This window comes from Manacus candei, unplaced genomic scaffold, assembly GCF_025592945.1.
Source record: "Manacus candei isolate 608988 ecotype Guabito, Panama unplaced genomic scaffold, ASM2559294v1 h1tg000014l, whole genome shotgun sequence".
In the NCBI taxonomy this organism is placed as follows: domain Eukaryota; kingdom Metazoa; phylum Chordata; class Aves; order Passeriformes; family Pipridae; genus Manacus; species Manacus candei.
In genome coordinates this window covers 55,513,225-55,534,482 of record NW_026138062.1, presented here as the reverse complement: position 1 = coordinate 55,534,482, position 21,258 = coordinate 55,513,225, and the positions used below count along the sequence as shown (strand labels likewise).

The following is a 21,258-nucleotide window of genomic DNA, read 5'->3' as shown; positions in this document are numbered from 1 at the left end:
GTCACCATCATTACCTTGAAGAGAATTTCAGTGTTCTCGGAAACACTTCGTAGCCATGGATTTCTGTAAAACTCCTCTGCATGAGGCCACTGGCAACTAAGCAGTGGCCTGAGGCCTGTTGCTTGTGGCTTATGTTGTGCCATGACCTTTGAAACACGTGGATTTTAAATGATGGATTACATGGTTTGAGGTGTGTGGGGGGGGAAAAAACCCAAGACTTAAAAGATTTCTGAGAATTTCCCCAGTTTAAGCACAGTTTCAATCTACAGCATGTACTTCTAATAGTTACAATGCTGCTGTGCTTGTGGAAGTTATGAAAACAAGTGTATTACAGTGAGCTTTGTACTGTCTCTGATTTAAAAAAACAAACAAACAAACAAAAAATCCTCCTCAATTAAAATAGTGTGTAGGCATAGCAAAACAAAGCCTCAAACTGGGAATTAAAAGTGACTTCAGTTTCCAGCTTTGCCATCAACTGTCAGGAATTTCCAGGTTTCAAGTAGGAAACCTTCAAGTGGAATAGCCTTAACATGATGCTTTGGTTCCTCAGAAAAAAACATGTAAGATTAACATTAAAGTTTAACCTATTATTATTCTTTTATTTAAAGATATTTTCCTGTTTAAAAAACCAAATACAAATCAAATTTACTCATTGCATATTGTTTAAAAATTCACTTTAAATGTGCTAGCATCCCCTTTAACTCTTGAATATCTGAGAAGACCTGCAACTGGATTTAATTTCAGTCCCACTTCCTGCCCTCAACTAGCTTGTTGTCATTTGAGGTCAGCTAAGGTTTACATACAAAAGCACATAAAAGTTGGGTGGTTCTCCTAAAAAATAAATGAGACCACCAAGCCACCCATGCTTGCCACTTTTGGAAGTTATTCACCTTCTTCTGCCCCCCTCCACAGTCCCAGAAAAGAAGCTGATATGAACAAAACCAGAACGGAGATAAAAATATTAATTTTAATTCAGAGAATTTAGTGTATTTACAATAGAAAGTTTCTCTCTGGTCAAGGGATGAGAGACTAAAAAAAATTCATGTTACAAATGTGTGGACAACCTGCATCTGATGCAGGCTGATTGATTTTGCTACTTTTGGTTCACCCAGGGTAATAACAGTGAGAAAATGACGGTGAGAGCCTGGACATGGTACCAAATGGCTCTCACACCCAAGCAGCAATCACAGAATGCAGTTCAGGAAGTAGTGTGAAGTTATTCAACAGTTGATAAAATATATATACAGACACATACACAGTCCCGTTTGCAGTTAGATTAGATTCATTGAATCATTCAGATAGATAAGCAGGTAGACATGAGTCTACCAACCTGTATGGAAGCGCAGATTTGCAGAGGTGCTCATGCTACCAGGTGCATAGGTACCATCTCACCCACACATATGCATGCATTCCTTCCCACTCTGGACAAACACACAGGCAGGTGTTTTGTTAATGTTAACTTACATGGTTTCTAGGTATAGAAAAAAAACTCAGAAAAAAAAGCACCAACTCTCTCATCTGACTCACTGGCTCAGAACACTTACTCCTCTGGAGCCTGAGGGAAATGGTGTGTAAAGGATACCATTCTCCCGTTTCTCACAGAGAGCCACCACTTCTGAATCTCAACGAGTCTTTTGCCACAGCGATAATTCCTAGTTGACACCGAGAGGGGGCAATCCTGTCCTGCTTCCAGAAATAGGCACATTTCCCACCCAACCCCCCCCCTTCCTCCCCCCTCCCTGCCACTTCCCGAGTAAGATTGAGCAATCAAAAGGCTGCAATGTGAGCCACTTCAACTGGTTGATCTCGCAGAAAAATAGACCTGCAAGAAGTGAGTAAGTGCTTTAGCATCTGAATGGGTAACCTAACCAAATTACCCTACAAGTTTACCCACCACATGGTGTGTGGAGCACCTCTTTCAGCAACAACTTATCCATAGAGCAGCTGATCTATCAAGTCACTTGGAGTTCCTGTTTTCATCTTGGTCAGAGTCCACACACCTCTTCCTTTATGAGGTGCTTTCGCTCCTTAGAAAAGGAGTTGTTGCAGGGGTCTGTCGTGGCTTAAAGGTGTTGACTGGTTGAGAAGAAAACCTCAGCCTTCCTCTAGCATAATCTGCTGCTGTCTCCAACAAACCCAGCTGACGAGTGTTAGGAAGATGGGGAGATATGCAAAAAGTAAGAGAGTTATGATCCTCTCTTAACAGTCATAGCAAAGGCAACTAAAGCGGAAATAGATTAAAGATGGTTGTGGAGGCTGCAAGGTTGAGGAGAGTTCTGGTTTAGCAAAGCCTCTTGAATAGCATCACTGCAGCCACTGAGCTCCATCTGGTTGAGAACAGAGCTGATGTGCTCCACAGTTGCACCACGGCCCATCTGCAGTTTCCACAGTCTAAGCATTTCATACTGGGCATCTCGTAAACGCCGATGGTCCAGCTCAATTCTCTCTAGATCGTAGTCACTCAGACCCAGACGCCGCACAAACTCTTTCCACCGAGATGGCGGTACGTGATCCACCACAGTGTAGAGAATAGCAGGGTCTGTGAGAAGAGAAGGAAAACTATGAGAAACAAGATTATGCAGCCTCAAGGAGAATGCAACTAATCCAGGGCTGGATGGTGCCTTGGGATCTTGCATTGCCCCCTCCTGTTAAGGTCTTCTCCAGAGTGATCACACAGACTCATGTGATGTCCAGACTTGCTCTTATCCCTCAAAATGTAATGAGAACGCTTCCTATGCTCTTGTGTAAGGTTATGACCAAACATGCTTAGGGCCTTGCTGCCATACATTGCTGAAAAAAAAATTGTTCTGGGTCACTACCCCAGAGGCATTAAAACTGACAGAATGTCAACACAATCCATTTTGCTGGTAGGGAAAAGGGACAACAGAAACGCCTTGCATAGATATTTAGCATCTACACATTCACAGGCTCTGGGCATGCTTCTGCCTTTGTACTGTGCCATGCATGAAGTATACACACAGGTCATGTACACTGGGTAAGATCTGTCCAACACACTCCTAGCTGCATCTGCATAATCAGGTTCTTGTTTGCCTGGGGAAGGAGGGAAGGATGGGGGAGTTCCACTTACTGTCTGGAAGCTGTGTCTTCCTCGCAGGTCTGACGCAGTCTGGTAACTCATGTGAACTTTGCGGCAGAGGTGCAGATGGTGTTGCATTCACTGGCAATTCTATTTCCTTCTGGGACTCAGGAAGAAGGATGGAAGTTTCATTTCTTTTTACCTCAACCTGAAAGATACATTGCTTAGTTCAGAATCACCCACAGCAGCACAGTACACCTGTCTCCTGCAAGTAATCACTATCTTTATATACTAAAATTTATCCAAGACAGGTGGGGAGCAGGTGCTGAGATTTTAGTTCTTCCTATATGCTGCGTTTGAGCAGAAAACACCAAACATTTCTTTCCACCAGAACCCTAAGAGTGTAACTCTTTTTTAGCACCAAAAAACAGTAGTCTGGAAAAAAACATTTCTTTACAAAATCAAGTAAGGCTGAGACCCAAAATCACCACCATTCTAAAACTCCACATTGCACCTTTCCTATCAGCCTTCTCTGTAAGGCTGTGGAAACCCCCACCTCAACTACTGCTTGGACTCTCTTATTTACAGAGCTACACTGGACCTGAGAGAATGCTGTGAAGCAGCACTGAAAGGCTAGTGGAGTCAAGATCTGAAGTGAAGTAAAATTAGTTAAATCCTTCAAGCTTGGGGTACACAGAGAGAAAAGGGGATTAAGGGCCAGCTATCCGAACAAAATGCATCCAGAAAGAAAAAAGCAAAAACCAGGAGTTTGAGAAGCATCCTCTAGAAGAAGGGAAGTAAAATGTTAATGGCTCTATCTTCTACAGAAAACAACTTCTGAATTAAACAGCCTTGTTACTCAGTTCGTTTGAAAATACAAGGCCTGAAAACAGCCCATGGGGAAAAATATTACTCTTGATCCCAGGCTAACATAGTCAAAAGCGGAAGGTAAGCTCTTATACCCATCATCTTGCTCACCTCTGATACTGGCTCCTTGGTTGTCTGTGGCAAAGAAACTTCAAAGGAAAGAAAAAGAAGGCAGAAATTATTTTCACTTCCTCTCGTCCCAGAGAAAACAGGAAAGCAGCTATCACAGTCCTGCTCTCGAAAAGGCCTTACAGCAAAATGCACATATCCCAGCAATGAGCTCACATGCACTTCCACTCACTGCTGTGGGCATGGATGAAGAGTTGCAAGAACCTTAACAATAGCCTTAGCTATTGAGTTCTCTGGCCTTGCAGAAAAGCAGAGTAAAGGGATCCCATTTGTCCCCTCATGTGTGTGCATATACAGAAACACGCAGAAAATGATGCCTATCCCAATCAATATCACTGCATATGCTGCTGTACTCACCACAGGAGTAGAAAGGCGACATTATCCTATTTTCCCGGACCAGCTTCCCTACTTTATTTACAATGTAGAGGATAGAGATAACTCCAAATATTGCAACGAGGATGCCAAGGACAAGGGTCCCACCTGGACAAAAGGAAGAGAGCAAATGCGGGACTGACTAAGAAAGGGAGAGGTAAGTGCTAGAGGAAGAACAGCAAGTGAAGATATATGTAATAATATATAATGGTTTGAGAGAGTGCAAAAAACACTTTTCAAAAGGTATTAATGGAACAACAGCCCACACTGAAAAGATTCCACTGCCCCTCAGTTCCCTGATACTCACTCAGCCCGGATGAAGTTGGTGGGGTAGTCACTGGGCTATGACACTGCAAGCATTCTTCTCCAGCACAGCTGAAAGAGAAAACCAGAGATGGGAGTGTGCATGAAATGATACACTAGCCATTTGCAATCATCCTAATTAACTGTTAAGTCAAGATGAGCCTGTAAAGCAGAGCAATGCAGTGTGGCAAGTGACTTTGTCTTTTTAGTGGGCTGTTGCCTACACAGAGGAGACTGAGGGTGGCAGAGGGGAAGACCTAATTGCCCCAGAAAGGCAGAATGTTGTAAAGTTATGTTTAGATGGAAAGAGCCTAGAGAAAAATTTCCTCCCTCTTTGGAGCTCATAACTGCTGTCTCTCCTACTCAGTGGTGGGACATCCAGAGTAAAAAAGCTCACCTGTTGCAAGGCTTGCAAATGTTACTACGTGACAGGAAGAACTGAGGCTTACATCTGCAAATCGTGTTCCTGTCCTTCGAACCTGTAGAGAAGAGAAGAAACTGTTGCCACAATCTGGCCAGAGAAGAAAACAAAAGGAGAAAAATCCACTCCAAGATGGGTGAGAGATTACCCCTCTTTAAGCCCGGAAAACTGCTACTGAAGAAGAGAAAGAGGATTCAGTCTACATGCGAGACAGGATTGGAGGAGGATAAAGGTAAATAAAAGGTAAGAGCACCACTGTCCTTGTAGGTGGGTCACCTCTGTAGAGGCTTGGAAAGGGACTAAAACTACAATGCAGCTGAAATTGGTCTAATGTGCAAAAGCAGGAAAAGTTACTCAAGTTCAAGCATGACAGGAAGGGGAAACCACATTAGTCAGGCAAAGATGAGGGAGAAGTGGTCCCTGAGCAGCTGGGACTGGTGAGGAAGTCAGTTCAGGGCAAGGAGAAATCACTTCAAGCCATGGGACACATATCCACTCTTGTGATCTGATATTCTGTGAGTGGAAGGGGTAAGAAACGCAAGAGCTATCGCTTCTAAGCAAGTCACAGGATGGACACTGAGTAAAACAGGTGTGAGGAGGAGCAGACAAGAATAGTAATGGAAGGACTTCAAGCTACATGAGAGAAGGGAAAAAGGTATTAGAACAAGCAGCATTCTGTGGCAAGTGAGGGACAGGACTAAAACAGTTCTACGTCAACTAAGAGGGAAGGAAACTGCTTAAGGGTAGCGCACGATGATGACTATTGTGGATAAGCACAAGTGTGGAAACCGTGACAAGATTACCAAGCACCAGAGGGAACACATTCACCAGTGAAACAGCAAACCTCATGCTAGACAGGGTAAGAGATGGGAAAGGGATTGGGAGCAGCAGAATTTGCAGAGGAGAGGGGATAGCTTTAGGACAGCAAGGTAAGAGGCACTTAAGGGACATTAGAATACAGCACAAAGTGGAGGGCAGCAAACAGTATTTGTTTAAGATCTCTGATTCCTGACTGGAGATGAGGCACCTTAGGACAGCTAACACAGGTACTTCTCCCAGACACCCGCATCATCTCAAGGTAATGCCCAATTCCACGGGGTATAGTTCAGCATTACCTAAACAGCTCTTTACTTTAAAACACTGCATGGAACACTGTGGTGGTTCAGCAACCGACTGACAAGGAGTTCAGCTGAGCACTGGGACCAGCAGTATTTTCATCCATTGTACTCAAAGTCCTTCCAGCAGTTGGTAAGGGAAATGCAATGAGCATGAGGAGAAAGACAAAAAAGGAAGGCAAGAGGGAAACCTGCTCTAGAGCAGAAAGTCCTTGCTTCAGGACAGGCAAGGCAGAGGCACCAAAATTAAGTAGAAAATATCACCTTACAACAGCCAAAAACCAGGAAAACGTTCAAGGACAAAAGGAAGAAATTGCGGTAGAAAGCAGGGATTGATGGCAAGGCAGGAAAAAAATGGCAGTCTTTCTGGGGAAAGGGAGCAGACAAACCCAAGAGTTGTTCTAAAACTACAATAATTTCAGGGCAATGCACTGCAGCATGTCAGAAATGAGCAAAGGGTTGTTAATGTCTACCCTAGTACAGTATGTCTGTACTGGAGCCATATCCTTGCCATACTCACAGCTGGCAATAATCCCATTGTCACATGAGCTGCAGTTCCTACACTGGAAGAGATCAGATTCAGAACCAAACCGATATTGATTCTTCTGACAGCCACATACAGTATCTTGCTTTGGGGTGCAGGGGGCCTCTACTATCTGCTGGAGCTCTGAGGAAAGAAAGGAGAAATGATTATTCCAACCTCTTCCCTCACCTTCAGCTGAGAGCACTGTTACAATGACAGGTATTGTTATCCCCTCATTTTCACAGAAAAAGGCCAAAAAGGCCTGCAAATTGTGTCTCAGACTGTAATCATTTGGTAACCCTTATTCCTGCTGTCCCCGATCCCTTCCCATACACTATCTTACCCATTCAACTACTTACTTTTTCAAGCTTCCTCACTCACCTTGCCATCCCTTCCAGCCCCCACTCACCACCATTTTCCTCAGATCCTACAGATTTGATAATAACTCACCTGTACGGCAACGTGTGCACTGGAAGCATTTAGACATGATGTTATCAACTGCTGTGAATGTGCCATTAGCACACGGAAGACAGACAGGTGCCTGGTCAGGCCGATCACAGTCTCTTGCTTTGTAGGTACCTGCAAGAAAATCACTTAATAGAACTCTGACAGGAAGGCAAATGCATTGTCTTAGAGAGGACCAGAGTCACTGGTTCCTCAAAGAAACCCTGGAGTTTATGGTGTAAGGACCAAGTATGCTTCCTCTCACCAGTGTGAATGACGCTGACAGCCCAAAAGAAGAGATAAGGAATAAGAAGGGATAGGTACTAAGGAAGGGAGCGCTGATGTAGCTGTAGGAAAGAGAAAGTTTGAGAGTGCAGGACAGGGAAATGCCCCTAAGGTGAAGGTTGCTACTACTGTATTTATTTTACGTACCTGCATGACACCTCATGCAGCAGTGGGTCTTTCTAGGATGTAGGTATTGGTCCAGTTGACAATGCACCTGCTTCTTTTCTCTCCTCAAGGGGTTAGAGGGGTCTCTTCCATCCAGAGCTACACGATGGACTTGCAGTGTATATGGCACTGGAGCAATTTCTACAGATTCTTTAGTCAACACGCAGAGAAATGTTAGGATAACCTGTAAATGCAGATGGAGGGAGAGAGAGAGAAACAAGATGAGAAAACATCATACCCCTTGCAGACTGCACCCCTGACTTCAGCACTTAGAATTAAATTTTACTATAACAGTGAGTTCAATTTACTTGACAATTCTGATATTAGCACCCTCCACTGACAAATGTATGGGGGGAGATGATTTACAAAAAAAAAAAAGGCAAAAAACCCCACAAAAACTACAAATCGATGCCTGTCATCTCTGTTACTAATATGCCCTATAATGGTCTCTATGACAAACTGGTTGTATATAAAACAAATACTTTTCATGATGTGCAATTTACAGATAGAATGCTTTGAAAATGCTGCAGCTTGCAAGAAAGTTACGCAAGAGCAAAAGAATGTTTTTATTAAGGAAGGCAGTAAGGCCAGCCATGTAGAAACAGTTCCACGGAGAAGAATGCATCCAGTACTTGCAGTTCTACTGAGTAAATACACAAGATGGGAAGTCTGGAATAAGAAGGCAAAGGAGGATTTCAGTGCCTGAAAAGTACAGGAAAGCTTCCAAAACTACTCCTGAGCAAGTCAGCCCTAGAAATGTGGGAAATTCAGGTTTTCAACTTTTCCCCACATCAAATATACCTTTTAAACTGCAGCTGATAACAATCAGGCTGTACAGTCTGACACAAAAATGTGCATTTTCTTTTTTTTCCTTTAAGATTTTATTTCTATTTTTCCACTTGAAAATTACTGTTGTCATGCCAATCTTAACAGAAATATTAAGACTGGCATGACTGCCATATTACTGTAAGAGAGCATGAATGTGTACACACACACACACTAACAAAGGGTTAGAAGAACAGCCTGTACCAATAATGAAGGACACCATTCCCTGGACACTTTTTTTTTCAAGACACTATTCCCAGCAGTGAAATTGAGAAACATGTTTATGTCATGGCCAAAGGTCTACACTCTGGTAAAACCACAGCATAGATGACTCATCAGCAAAAGATCCTGCACCAGGAGGATGGTAACGAGAGTGCAGCATATCACAAACCCTATTCCTTTTCCTGTTGGCCCAAAAGAAAAACAGACCCTAGGCATGTATTTCAAATATGCATCCAGACAAGGAAGAAACATACAACAACAAAAAGATGTTAAAAAAACCCAACAAACAAAACAAACCCAGGTAACAACTGGGTGAAACCTGGATTCAGCAAGTTTCTACAGCAAAGACCCATCCCATCCCAGCTGATAACTCCTGAAGGATATGATAGATTTGCCCAAAACCTAGTTCGTAGTACCATAAAAAACTCCAGCAGCACGATGAAGACTTGACAACCAGCATCCCTTGTCATCCACATTGCACACAAGTGATCCTGGCCACACCATCTGACCGTATTCTGAGTGCGTTGCAGAGAGCTTGTGCCAATGCATCAGATCATATGAATTGATGAAAATGAACTAATTTTTTTGCAAAAAACACCACCCCATGCAAATAATCTCACACAGAGCTTTACCTTGCTATCTTCCCTTTAATTGTAATGTTTGCCCAGCTTCCTTTTTTGAAAGTGGCAAGATGCCCAGCAGTACAGGCACAGTTTCAGAGTTCTGTTTCTGTTTTGCTTTTTCAGCTAGGAGAGTTATAGCAAAAGCAAAGTAAACCAATAAGGGTAAACCACAATGCTGATACCAGTTTTGTGGTTGCAAGCTTAAGAAAAGATACACAAAATGAGATGGCTATGACAGCCCCACGCTGTCCTGTTTCTCTCTCAGAATTAAAGCTTTGGGGGAGAAAGGTACATACATAAAAGCAACTTAAAACCTCAAGAAAGATGGGGCTTTGCAACTTTTACAAAGCTAAAACACCATTTTTCAGAGAGCTCTGTCATATAAGGACATATTCAATAGACCAGATGTTAAAATGGCAAATAGGAAAAGAGAACCACATATTTAAATAGCTGTCATTTTGGACTTAATTGTCTGACCACAGGATAATTGTTAGCACTTCAACAACTCCTCTCTAAGAAACAAAAATTGTTTCAGCAGCTGACAGTCTTACAAGATTGCTTGCTTGCAGAAAAATAGGTTAAAGGTCATTCACACAGATGGTCTGGTCTGACACACAGCAATAATAAAAAAATCTGATTCTCTGGCCAATGATCAGTTCTCTGATATGAGAATATATACAGTCAGCCCGTAAGTCACACGAATCAGCAATAGAAACAAGATGAAAGTTTCAAAGATTAAGCCAAAAACACAGAGAAAATTGGTCCCGTACATCTTCAAAATCAAAAGAAAACAGAAGTATTTTCAGTTTTTCAGATTAAGTGAAAGCGTGTCTATACGTGTAATAAAACCAGAGTTAACACATAATTACTGATCATAATCTGAGGAACAGAGTCATAGACCACAAGTGACTCACAAACCAATGACTCGGCCATCCAGAAGAATCATTCACATGGTAAAAAAAAACCACCACCATTTTAAGCAACTCCCCAAGCCATTCAGCAGTACACTGATTTATACCAGCGACAAACTGCACAAAATTCAGGCCATACATGAAAGTAAAATAGTCTATTCTATTTCAGTTGGAAAGGATCTACAACAATCATCCGGTCCAACTGCCTGATCCCTTCAGGGCTGACCAAAAGTCAAAGCATGTTGTTAAGGGCATTGTCCAAATGCCTCTTAAACACTGACAGCTTTGGGGCATCAACCACCTCTCTAGGAAGCCTGTTCCAGTGTCTGACCACGCTCTCAGTAAAGAAATGCTTCCTAGTGTCCAGTCTGAACCTCTCCTGGCTCAGCTTTGAACTATTTCCAGGTGTGTTATCACTGGATCCCAGGTAGAAGGGATCAGCACATCACTCTCACCTTCCCCTTCTCATGGAGCTGTAGAGAACAATGAGACCACCCCTCAGCCTCCATCTTTGCAAACTAGACGAGCCCAGAGACCTCAGTAGCTGCTCACAGGACATGCCTCCTCTGAGGTACAGGGCCTGCCAGCCCTTCCACCAGCTTTGTTGCTGTCGAAAATTATATATTACTTGAAAGTAGCTAAGTGCTTGTTTAACATAAGTTAGAATTGTTAGGCTGCAAGTTGAACTTGTAGGCTGCAATCTGAACCACATGGCTGTGTTGTGTAAGTCAAAGATGGATCATAGTGAAACATGGAGATAAAAACATACATGTTAATAATAAAAACCATGAACATTAATAATAGTTAGAATAGACAAAGCTGTAGCTTAAACATTACTTAAAAATTAACAGCTAGAGTGTTAAAAAAATTTAATAGCCCATAGATTGTGGTATATGAGCTGTAACAACCATATTATAACATGGATTACAAAACTGGCCAAAACCCCCACTGAAACCAACCTAAGAGGATGTGACAGTGACCATACGGCAACCTCTTGGTAACAAAACAATGAAGACAGAGAAGACTCCAGACCCTAATAATGTTTTGGTCCAGACTGTCATGTGAGGAATGGGGAGGTTAGATCATAAGAGTATAATGGCCAGAGATTTCTCTGTTCAGGGTCCCTCTTTTGAGGCACCTAGCTCCAGCTACCAGATATCATAACTGACTTGTGCCAATAAATCTATCCGATGGAGATGAGAACCTAGTGTCAAGAATTTCTTTAACAATTGCCATCCTCTGGGCATATTCAAGGACCTTCACATCACCCTGAAATGGTGGGGCTCAGAACTGCACCCAGCACTCTGTATGAGGCCACACCAACACTGAGCACAATGGGATGTTCCCCTCCCTCTGACTGGCTGGTGATGCCACGTCTGATGCTCCCCAGGACATAGATTCCCCTCTGGGCTGCCCGGGCACACACTGCTGACTCACACTGAGCTGCTGCCCACCAACATCCCCAGTGCCTGCTCTGAAGGGCACTCTTCAGCCACTCCTCTCCCAGTTAATACTTGTGCCTGGCAGTACTGCATCCCCAGGTGCAGGATCCAGCATTTGGACTTGTTAGAGTTCATTCCATTAATCATTGCCTGGTGCTCCAATTTATCTAGAACAAATACATTGAACAGAACTGGCCCTAGAATTGAGCCCTGAGGAACACTGCTGGTGACCCACTGCCAGTCAGATATAGCTCCATTTACCAAGCACTGAAGCCTCAAACCATTGATAAAAGCTCATCAAGGCACAGTTTAGAGGTCTTCTAAAGTGAAATAAGGTGATTTTCCACTGTTAGATATACAAGATACTCCACTTCCCAGGAGAGAAAACAAGTACCCACTAACCAATGCTGCATAGAAAAGCAGACAACCTGTATTAACTAAGTTGAATGATAATTCAAACCACATCATGCACACTACTGATTCATATTCTCAGTGAGTGGGGACTGCCCAGGGAAAACAGAGTCAGCAGAAACTCTAGGTTTTACTTCTGAAACTGATGCAGGAATAAACAAAATATGTCAGATGAAAACCAGAATGCTGCTTCCTTAAAACATTCCACCCCTCTGGGTGACAGCTACTTTCCCCTCACATTCTCCTCACATGTGAGGCAACCTTAGTTCCCTCTCGTGTCTCATGCCAGCACTTACTCAACAGCTACAGTTAAAAAAATCAAGGCACAAGCCCAAAAGCTCTTCTATGCAAAGTTTTGACAGCTAAGACAGCAGTTAGAAGCCCCTTCACCATCTCTAAACTCAAATTTTCTTGAATTACTGCCACCACTACAATTCTCACTCTTGCTCCTCCTTCTGCCTCACCAGGCCATGCTCAGAGACATGCAAGTAAGGTGACATCTCCACAGAGAAAGGTAAAGAAAGAAAGGAACAGCAAAGATAAAAGTGAAGAATACAGCAAGATGCCAGAAAGACAGGTGGGAGGGTGTAAATAATAAAGGTCATTTGAGGGCAGTGTTCTCAGGCCAAGGACAAATAAGGCACAGTGTCTGAAACAGAGGGACAGCACAGGAAAGTGCAGCATATCAGGGCTACCATATTATCACCTCACAAGGCCAGGAGTACCAAATTACTCAGCATGGATGCTGTGACTCTCTATCACATGCTCTGCCCTGCCTATGCAGGTCTGTAGCCCTGCTGCTACCTGCAAGGCTCCTTGCCCTCAGGGAGAAGGGTGGAGAAAGGTACAGTGATACACATATGTGACAGTGTGACTGACGAGAAAAAGAGGATGGAGAGGGTTGTGTTGGGAGCAAGACTCCCTCTCCTAGAAACTCAGTGTATGCCTAGAAGTGGGTCAGGGCTGGACACAGAAGGGAAAAACTGAGTGAGAAGGATGGGGATTAGACAAGTGAGAAACAACTCCTAACCCACACACGGCCTGTTATGACCCCATGCCTGTTCACATGAACTAATAGGTGTAGCAGGATGCTCTGCGTAAGTGGGAGCAAAACAGCTCAAACTTTACCCTATTTGCTAAAGTTAAAGTTGGTGGATGAAGAAAGGGGTGTCATGCTGCTTTTGGTGTTGAGAATGCTGAGATCAGCCCAACTTATCAATCCCAAAGTTAAACATTCTGGTGATGTCAAGAAGAGTGTTTCCTGACAGAAACTGGCACCAGTGAGGATGTGGTGAAGTTCCTGATAATGGAACTGATAGTACTGATAACTTTTCTAAAGCTGCTGAGCTGACATGGCTAGCCTAGAAACATAGGACTGACAGTCAATCACTTTATAGTATAAAAGCCTAGTTCCACATTTTAACAGCAGGCACTCCTAAGATATCCCTTCTAGGAGTGTCTGTGGAAACTCCTCTCTTGAGTGGCGATGCCCCTCCAGGTTACTCCTCAACATTGAGCAAAAGAGATCTGCCAACAATTGTTGGTATGGATGAGTAGCATCAGTCCATACTTAATAATTATTTTGCTAGCTTTAACATTGTTCCTTCAATACAGCTTAAAAAAAAAAAAACTATACTAATAGTTGTAACTATCTATATTGTGTGGTAAATAATTGTGAATGAAGTCTTTTAGTCTAAACATTATCATCATCAAAAAAATAAATATTTTATCCATGTAAATACATTTAGTTTGTCATTCTTAATCCTGCAGGACAAAGTTGCACAAAGGTTCAATTGCAATAACTTACTCAACCACTTCTCTCAAAAGAGACTTCCATTTTGCAAATTCCATTTTTAAACTAATGAACTACCTGCAAATAAAAGGCATTATAAGTGATTAAAATGTCTCAAATATTTCTTAACAGAAAGTTCCCTTGGCTTAGAAACCCAGCATGATTGCTCAATGCACAAGTATTCTACATGTTAGTCATCCGTTAGCCTTTTTGATGAGTCATGCAAAATTAATCAGCTTGGATGTTCAGAGGAAAACAGAGATCCTGCTCAGATCAATGAGTTATGAAAGAAATCAGGGTCCAGAATTACCCTTATGTTCTTTGACTGCTTCAGCCATTTCCAAAAGCTCTTTGAGGTTTGCCTTTGTTTTAGTTTGCTATACAAAGATTCACAGGAAACCAGAACTTCTGCTTTACACACTGAGAAATGTGCATTAAAGCAACATTTACAGGAAGCTTTTCTCATTGCTCACTAAAACCTGGAAAGGTCAAAGAAGGCTACAAGAACTACATTATAAATAATCCCTCATTTTATGAAGATCAGATATAGGAATCCTGTATTTTAGGCCTTGTCTAAAATCAGGAGACTGACAATAGCTTTGATACAATGAAAAAAGGCCTTAGAAATCTTAACTTAAAACCCACGAAAATTGTGATTATCTATAAAGATCATGGACTTCCCATCATAAAATGTCATACATATATATACAGTATATAAAGTTAGAAGTTTTTATTTCATATTAGCAGAGAGAAAGAAAATAAAGGAAAAGTCAACAGGCGGTCACAATCATAAGAAAACTTCTTTTGAAATTTTTCTCAGAGGACACAGTGGTGAACACTGTGGCAGAGTCCTGAGTGCACTGACATGCAACACCCCCCTACTTTCCCTGCTTGGGTTCAGGGCTGAGTTCCACTGCTCTGCTGTACAGAGCACTGAAAGAACAAGAACTGTGGGAAGGCTCAACAGGGTCATCCATCCCCCTTTAATCCCCAAATGATTTTCAGCTGGGCATGACCTTGGCCCCTGCTCACGCTGTGCTGCAGATGTGCTCACGCCCCTTGTCAGTGACTCACTAGGTGAATTTTTAAGTCATGTAATGCTAAAATGCTGAGTTCTATTCATTGGGACAGATGAATTCCTGTTTGTTTTAACAGAGAAATGTAGAGACATTGATTTGAGATGTGCTTTCTATTGTTAGGTTCCCAAGATTGCAAGAGAAAAATCTGTGCTTCTGAAGGAAGCAATCAGTTAACCAGGGATGATGATAAGATTATGCAAGAAACACAAGGCATATGCCCCAAATACAAACAAAGCCTCTTTGTGATGACTAAAGAAAATGGGTAAAAAAGAGCAAAATGACAACATTGGTTTTACCCCAAATAATACTGCTAATGCAAAAAATTGATTACTTGATAAAAAGTAAGGGGAAAGCATCCAAACTGACAACACTGATTACTTATGAGAACATAAGTTACCACATAATTGAAATTAGCAGAGACTCAAATATGAATGTTTCATCTGGCTAGAAGCAGACAGTCCTCAAAAACAGAAATTAAAATCACATTAATCAGTACATAAAAAGTTGAATTAATCTGGTTGGAAAAAACAATCGAATTAATCTGGTTGGAAAATAAAACAGATGAAAATCTGGTTGAAATGCAATCAAATGCTATGAATTATTAGGAAAGGATTTGAGAACAAAACTGATAGTGTTCTTATGCCAATATAAAAATCCATAAGGACTGAACCTGGACCGAAGTTCTGGTCCCCAATTTTGAGAATATAAATTAACCCAGATATTATACAGAGAAAGGTAACAATGACAATCAGTGTTACAGACTGGCTGCCATAAAGGGAATGATTAAAAATACTGGCCTATAAAAGACAAAACTGAGTGGAGGATACTGTAGTGGGCCCAAAGTCACGAATGCCATGGAGAAGGTGAAATGGGATGACTGTTCTCTGTCTCCTCCAATACAAGAACTAAGAGGCATCAGATAAAACAAGCAGGAGACAGGCTCCAAACAAATATAGAGAGGTACTTTTTTAGCCAACATGCAGCTGAGATGTGGGTCTCCCTGACAGAGTGCTGAGGGTGCCAGAAATGTGCCCAGGTTCCAAAAGTGATCATCACACTTATCAGTAGAAGAAAAAAAAAAACCACACTCTGGGGTCCGAAATAAGAAGATACCATTTCAACTCAGAAATTTCTATGGTCACAAATCACTGGAAGTGGAGAGAGTATTTTTATTTTTTATTGCTGTGCACTTGCCCTGCTCCAAAACACTTGGCAGACACCTGCTGTTGGCCACTATTGGAAACAGGATGGTGGCCCAACAGTTCTTTCTTACAATTCACTTGGTGGCCTGGTTTTCAATTTTTATATAATGTAGCTTCTAACTTCAAAATGGCAATTCCTTTTACTATCAAAAGGAATCAATGCCAGAAGCACCCTTGTGGCTATTTTGTCTTTTTTCTTCATCAAACTGATTTTTCTTTAAAAAATGAAACTCCCATTATAATTTTTTTCTTAATGAGACAGAAAACACACTGGCCTCAGCAAAGACAGATGCCATTTTGTCCACTGTAACAATTAGAAGTGCATGGGAAAAACACAGAGCAGCTGAAGCTAGTTTAAGGACAGGCAAAAAGAGAAAATGCATGGAAACAGGCTACAGGAAATTTTAGAGAGTCACAGGAAACATACAAGAATCAGAAAACTAGAAAGGTGGCATCAAGGGAGTAAGAAACACCATGAGGGCAAACAAAGGATGATAAGCAAAGTAAATGGCAGATGGAAGGGCACGCAACAGAGTAAGAATTGTAACACTGAAAAAAAATAATATGATTTTATGGAAAAGATAAACATTATCTGTAGGGAGTACGGTGGTATTGAGAACTTGAAATGACAAGCAAATAGGAGGGGGGAAATTTCCTCAAAAAGAGACACTTCCTCCAGCATATACAATTAATTTGAGGAATCCAATTATTTTTTTTGCATTTTATTGTCAGTAATATGAATAATATCACATATAGTATCTGAGTTACAGTGAAATGTGTGCACCACTATTCATAAACCAGAAATACACTTTTTCAGGTTTGCTAACTTTGAAATCTACCCGTACATCAACAGTTTATGTACCCTACCTAGGTCCCAAGATGGTAAGTGATCCACAGTTAGAGCCAAGGTGTAGAGTGCTCCTACTCCAAAGTTTTAGTTGTGTTATCCTGCCAGTGCTAGATGTCTTATTACCTGGTTTCCATACTTTCCAAGTGGAAAAAAACAAAACAAAAGAAAACAAAACAAAACAAAACAAAACACACTCTTCTGGAAGAAGGTAACATTGAGTGACATAGTTGCAACTTTCTGACAGCAAATTAACCACTAACCCAGCATTACAAGTCCAGTGCAGCCAAGTGAAAGTGTGTGTTACTAGGATGCTCAGGTATTTAGGTATAAACCGTTTGACCTTGTAGCCTCTATAGCAGAATTTATAGCCATGTTATGATGCTGAGTGATGCCACCCCTACTGTTACAGATGTATCACACCTCTGCTAATACCGGATGGTCATTCATGTCTAGCAATCAGGTCATTCATAAAACTCTCAGATTTCTTTTACAACTTTTTCACACACAAAATTACAACGAGCACCTTAGAAGTCTTGCCCTAAGATGCCCAAGAAGGCTAAAGAAGATTTACCGGCAAAGCTGAACTTGCTTGTATCCAAATCCCGTTGTTTAGGACATAGACGCGGACCCCTAATCTTTAAACGCCCGCAAGACGGGGGCGGTTCGTCTCCGTCTCCCCCGCAGCGGCGGCGGCGGGAGCGGAGCGGACGCATTCCAGCGATCCCAGCCCGGCCGGCTCCGTGCTCCCGGCGAGCCCCGGACGGCCCCGCGCCCTGCGAGTTAACGGCTGCGCCGCGGGCTCCGGGGAATCCGCCGCCTCTCCTGTAAGCCCAGACGCCTTTTCCCTGACTCAGGAATAAGTCCCGGAAACGGCGCCGGCGAAGTCTGTGCCCAGCGGAGGGCGGGGAGCGGAGGGAGGGAGGCAGCGAGCCGCGCCGGGCTCGCCGCGGTCCCGCTGCCCGGTGACGCCGCGGGCGCCCAGCTGATGGCGCGGCTCGGCTTCCCGACCCGTTACCGTCGCTCCTGCCGCTCCGGCAGCAGCCTCGACCGCCCGCCTCGCCCCGCCGCGGACTCACCGAGCCCCGTCGCCCCGGTCTCCGCCCCGGCGCGGGGCTGCCGGGATGGAAGCCACAGCCCCCCGGAGAGGGCGAGCAGAAAGCGGGCTGTCCGGAGAGCGGCAGCGATGCGCAGCCCTACGGCGGCGAGGAGGGTCGAAGGGAGCCCCGGCCCCAAAGCTCGGCGGCGGGCACCGCTTTGCAGACTCGCAGTCGCCCGCAGGTCCGGGGGACCGGAGCAGTTGCCTGTCGAGGCGGTGCCCCGCCGGCGCACGGTCCCGCTCCGCCGAGAGCGGCGAAGTCCTCGCCGTGACTTACCGTCCCCAGCGAGGTGCGGGGCAGCGCCGGGGCGCGCATGGCTCCGCGGCCCGCTACATCCCCATGGCAGGGCCCCCCAACTCCAGAGGAAGCCGTCCCAGCCCTACGCAGCCCCGGCCGGAGCAGCGCGGAGACTGACTACCCCTTCTCCAACTTCCTGGCAGCGGCAGCAGGAAAGAGAGCGGCGAGCGGGAGGCGGCCCGGAGCGGCGCCGCGCCCCTCCCGCCCTCCGCCGCGCACAGGCTGGCGTCGGCAGTTTTCCGTAAAAACCGAGGTAGATGAGCTGAAGAAAAGCAACGGGTGGCTAAAGCTGCTACAAAAACACACGGGAGAGGAGTCGGAGGAGGTTCACTGCAATCTTAAAATTCCTTGACATAGGAGTGTTTCATCCTAAATACGTAATTTTCGTGTGAAACTTAACCATGTACTTGTAAGAAAAAGACTTTTTGCATCTTAACTGCCTTAATTTTAAAGAACGGCATTTTTTCAGCCATGATCAGCATTTTTAGAGTCTATATGAACATCCTGTAGTTTTTAATTTAAAACACACATTTTCTTGTATGCTCCAATGAACCAGCTGTACTGATAGTGCAAATATAAGCAAAACCTACATAACATTCTGCATGAGCTCTGCTTCATTTAATATACGCTCTTAGCATGTTTGAAAAACAAAAATACAGTTAGGAGTAAGAGGCTAAATGATAAAGAACTCCCCTTCATTTATTGCCCATTAAGACCTCCCCTTGTTTTCTCCAAGTATCTCTCTACAAAGTCAAAGGCATTAAATCAAGGTACAAAGAGTTGTTTTGGAAGAACTTGCCCATTTCATGTGTATAAGCCCAAAATGGGTACAAAACACTCCAGGAACTGCCTGAATTCCTGTGGACAAATCCAAACACCTCCAGAGACTGACTGTGCCTACTATGGAGTTGCTTATCTGCTGTGTGGAAGCCAACAACAGCACGTGCACAGGACAAAACAAGGAGGGCACTATTCCGCACTTCAGGCTTGGAACAGCTCTGACTTTCTAGCTGCAAGTCCCAGGAGGGAAGGAAATAGCAGAATAACCACTTATCAGGTTGCAGCCATCTCCAGGGGAGAGGTGGAAAAGACTTACCAAGTTTTGTCCTGTTCGTTTCCTTGCCTTGAATGAGGACAATACAAAATTAGACCCTAAAGGGAAAATTCTTGCACACCGACGAACACATTCTGCAAAGAAGGAAATATTTTTAATAGTCTGTTTCAGGTTTAGCACATGCTGTCATGTGAGTGGATGAGGCACACCCTTCAGTCTTCATGGACCCTCAGCCTTCAAATAAAAACAACCAAAACAAACCCATTTCTCTAGAACTACACAAATGTCACAGAAATCCCCACAAACCTTCCCATTTGACTCCTCCCGCAGCTTAGGAAGGGGAGGGTACTCTGACAGCTCACTGCACGATTGACATTTACACTAATGTCAAACACATGAGTGCACATCCACTTCCTAGCTTTTGCCAGAACTGGCAGGTCCTTGCCTCCCTCCATCCCTGCCACCACCCTGCAGCCTGCCAGGCCTCTGGCACTTCCCAAGGACCTGTGGCTTTGTGTCAAGGCCCAGAGGGACTGAGCCCACCCTTCTGCCACACAGCTTGTCTTCCAGCCTGGCCACTTTACTCCTGGGCTGCAGAGATGTATTGGGTTTGCGTGGTAGCAAGGTTTTGGTAGCAGGGAGGCTACAGGAGTGCCTTCTGTGAGAACCTGCTAGAAGCTTCCTCTGTGTGTGGCAGAGTCAATGCCAGCCAGCTCTAAGACGGACACACTGCTGGTCGAGGCCAAGTCCATCAGAAATGGTGGTAGTGCCGCCGTGATAACATATTCTAAGAAGGAAAAAAATGTTATTGCGCAGATGTAACTGTGGACAGAGAAGAGCGGAATGAGAATATGTGAAGAACAGCTCTGCAAACACCAAGGTCAGTGCAGAAGGAGGGAAGGAGGTGGTCCAGGCACCAGAGCTGAGGTTCCCCTGCAGCCCGTGCTGAAGACCGTGGTGAAGCAGCTGTGTCCCTGCAGCCCATGGAGGACCACAGGAGTGCAGAGATCCACCTGCAACCCGTGGAGGAGCCCCATATTGGAGCAGCTGTGAGCTTGTGGGAAGCTCGCGCTGGAGCAGGCTCCTGGCAGGGACCTGCGACCCCATAGAGGAGGAGCCCACGCTGCAGCAGGTTTTCCTGGTAGGACTTGTGACCCTGAGGGGGACCGACACTAGAGCAGCCCGTGCCTGAAGGACTGACGCCGTGGAAAAGCGACTCACGTTGGAGCCGTTCGTGGAGAACTGTTGCCCGTGGGAAGGACTCACGCCGGAGAGGTCCGTGAAGGACTGTCTCCTGCGGGAGGAACCCCACGGGAGCAGGGGAAGGACTCCTCTCCCTGAGCATCGGCAGAAAGAACAACTGACTGCACTCCCCATTCCCCATCTCCCTGCGCCGCTGGAGGGGAGGAGAGCGAGCCAGGGAAGGAGGGGTGGGTGGGGGGAAGGTGCTTTTAAGATTTCTTTTACTTCCAATTATCCTGCTCTGATTTTGTTGGTAGCAAATTCAATTAATATCCCCAAGTTCAGTGTGTTTTGCCCGTGACGGTAATCGGTGACTGCTCTCTCCCTGTCCGTATCTCAACACGGGAAACTTTCAGTTTATTTTCTCTTCCCTACCCGTTTGTAGAGGGGAGCAATAGGGCGGCTTTGGTGGGTGCCTAGCATCCAGCCGGGGTCAGCCCCCGGGCAGAGCTCTGCCGGTGTCCCCTCGGGATCCCATTCCCCGGCACCCCGCTGGGGAGGGGCGGGAAGCGCCGCGCGGGGGCGGTAGCTCTTGGCTCTCCCGGCAGCC

General features: G+C 44.4%; 1 protein-coding gene across 2 annotated transcripts; it reads right to left on the bottom strand.

Moving 5' to 3' along the window:
* Positions 1-948: 948 nt before the first annotated feature.
* TNFRSF1A (TNF receptor superfamily member 1A) lies at positions 949-18,551 on the bottom strand. Of its 2 annotated transcripts, none has more exons than XM_051778774.1 (10): positions 18,392-18,551; positions 7,644-7,845; positions 7,218-7,346; positions 6,765-6,911; positions 5,106-5,187; positions 4,713-4,780; positions 4,391-4,513; positions 4,016-4,053; positions 3,089-3,245; positions 949-2,539 (listed from the first exon to the last, which is right to left on the bottom strand). In XM_051778774.1, the coding sequence occupies exons 1-10, from the start codon at positions 18,428-18,430 to the stop codon at positions 2,238-2,240; spliced, it is 1,287 nt and encodes a 428-aa protein (XP_051634734.1). In that variant the 5' UTR covers positions 18,431-18,551; the 3' UTR covers positions 949-2,237. The 2 variants fall into 2 exon arrangements, with proteins under 2 accessions (XP_051634734.1, XP_051634736.1); XM_051778776.1 differs by lacking the exon at positions 18,392-18,551 and adding an exon at positions 17,590-18,380.
* Between the last annotated feature and the right edge of the window lie 2,707 nt (positions 18,552-21,258).

Bases quoted from the DNA above. Each gene is read 5' to 3' on its own strand.
- TNFRSF1A (XM_051778774.1), bottom strand. From the start codon at position 18,430: ATGCGCGCCCCGGCGCTGCCCCGCACCTCGCTGGGGACG. The intron at 5,188-6,764 runs GTGAGTATGGCA...TCTTCTCTACAG, and splicing joins CAATGGGATTATTGCCAGCT to GTTCGAAGGACAGGAACACG. The intron at 4,781-5,105 runs GTGAGCTTTTTT...TTTCTCTTTCAG, and splicing joins ATTTGCAAGCCTTGCAACAG to CTGTGCTGGAGAAGAATGCT.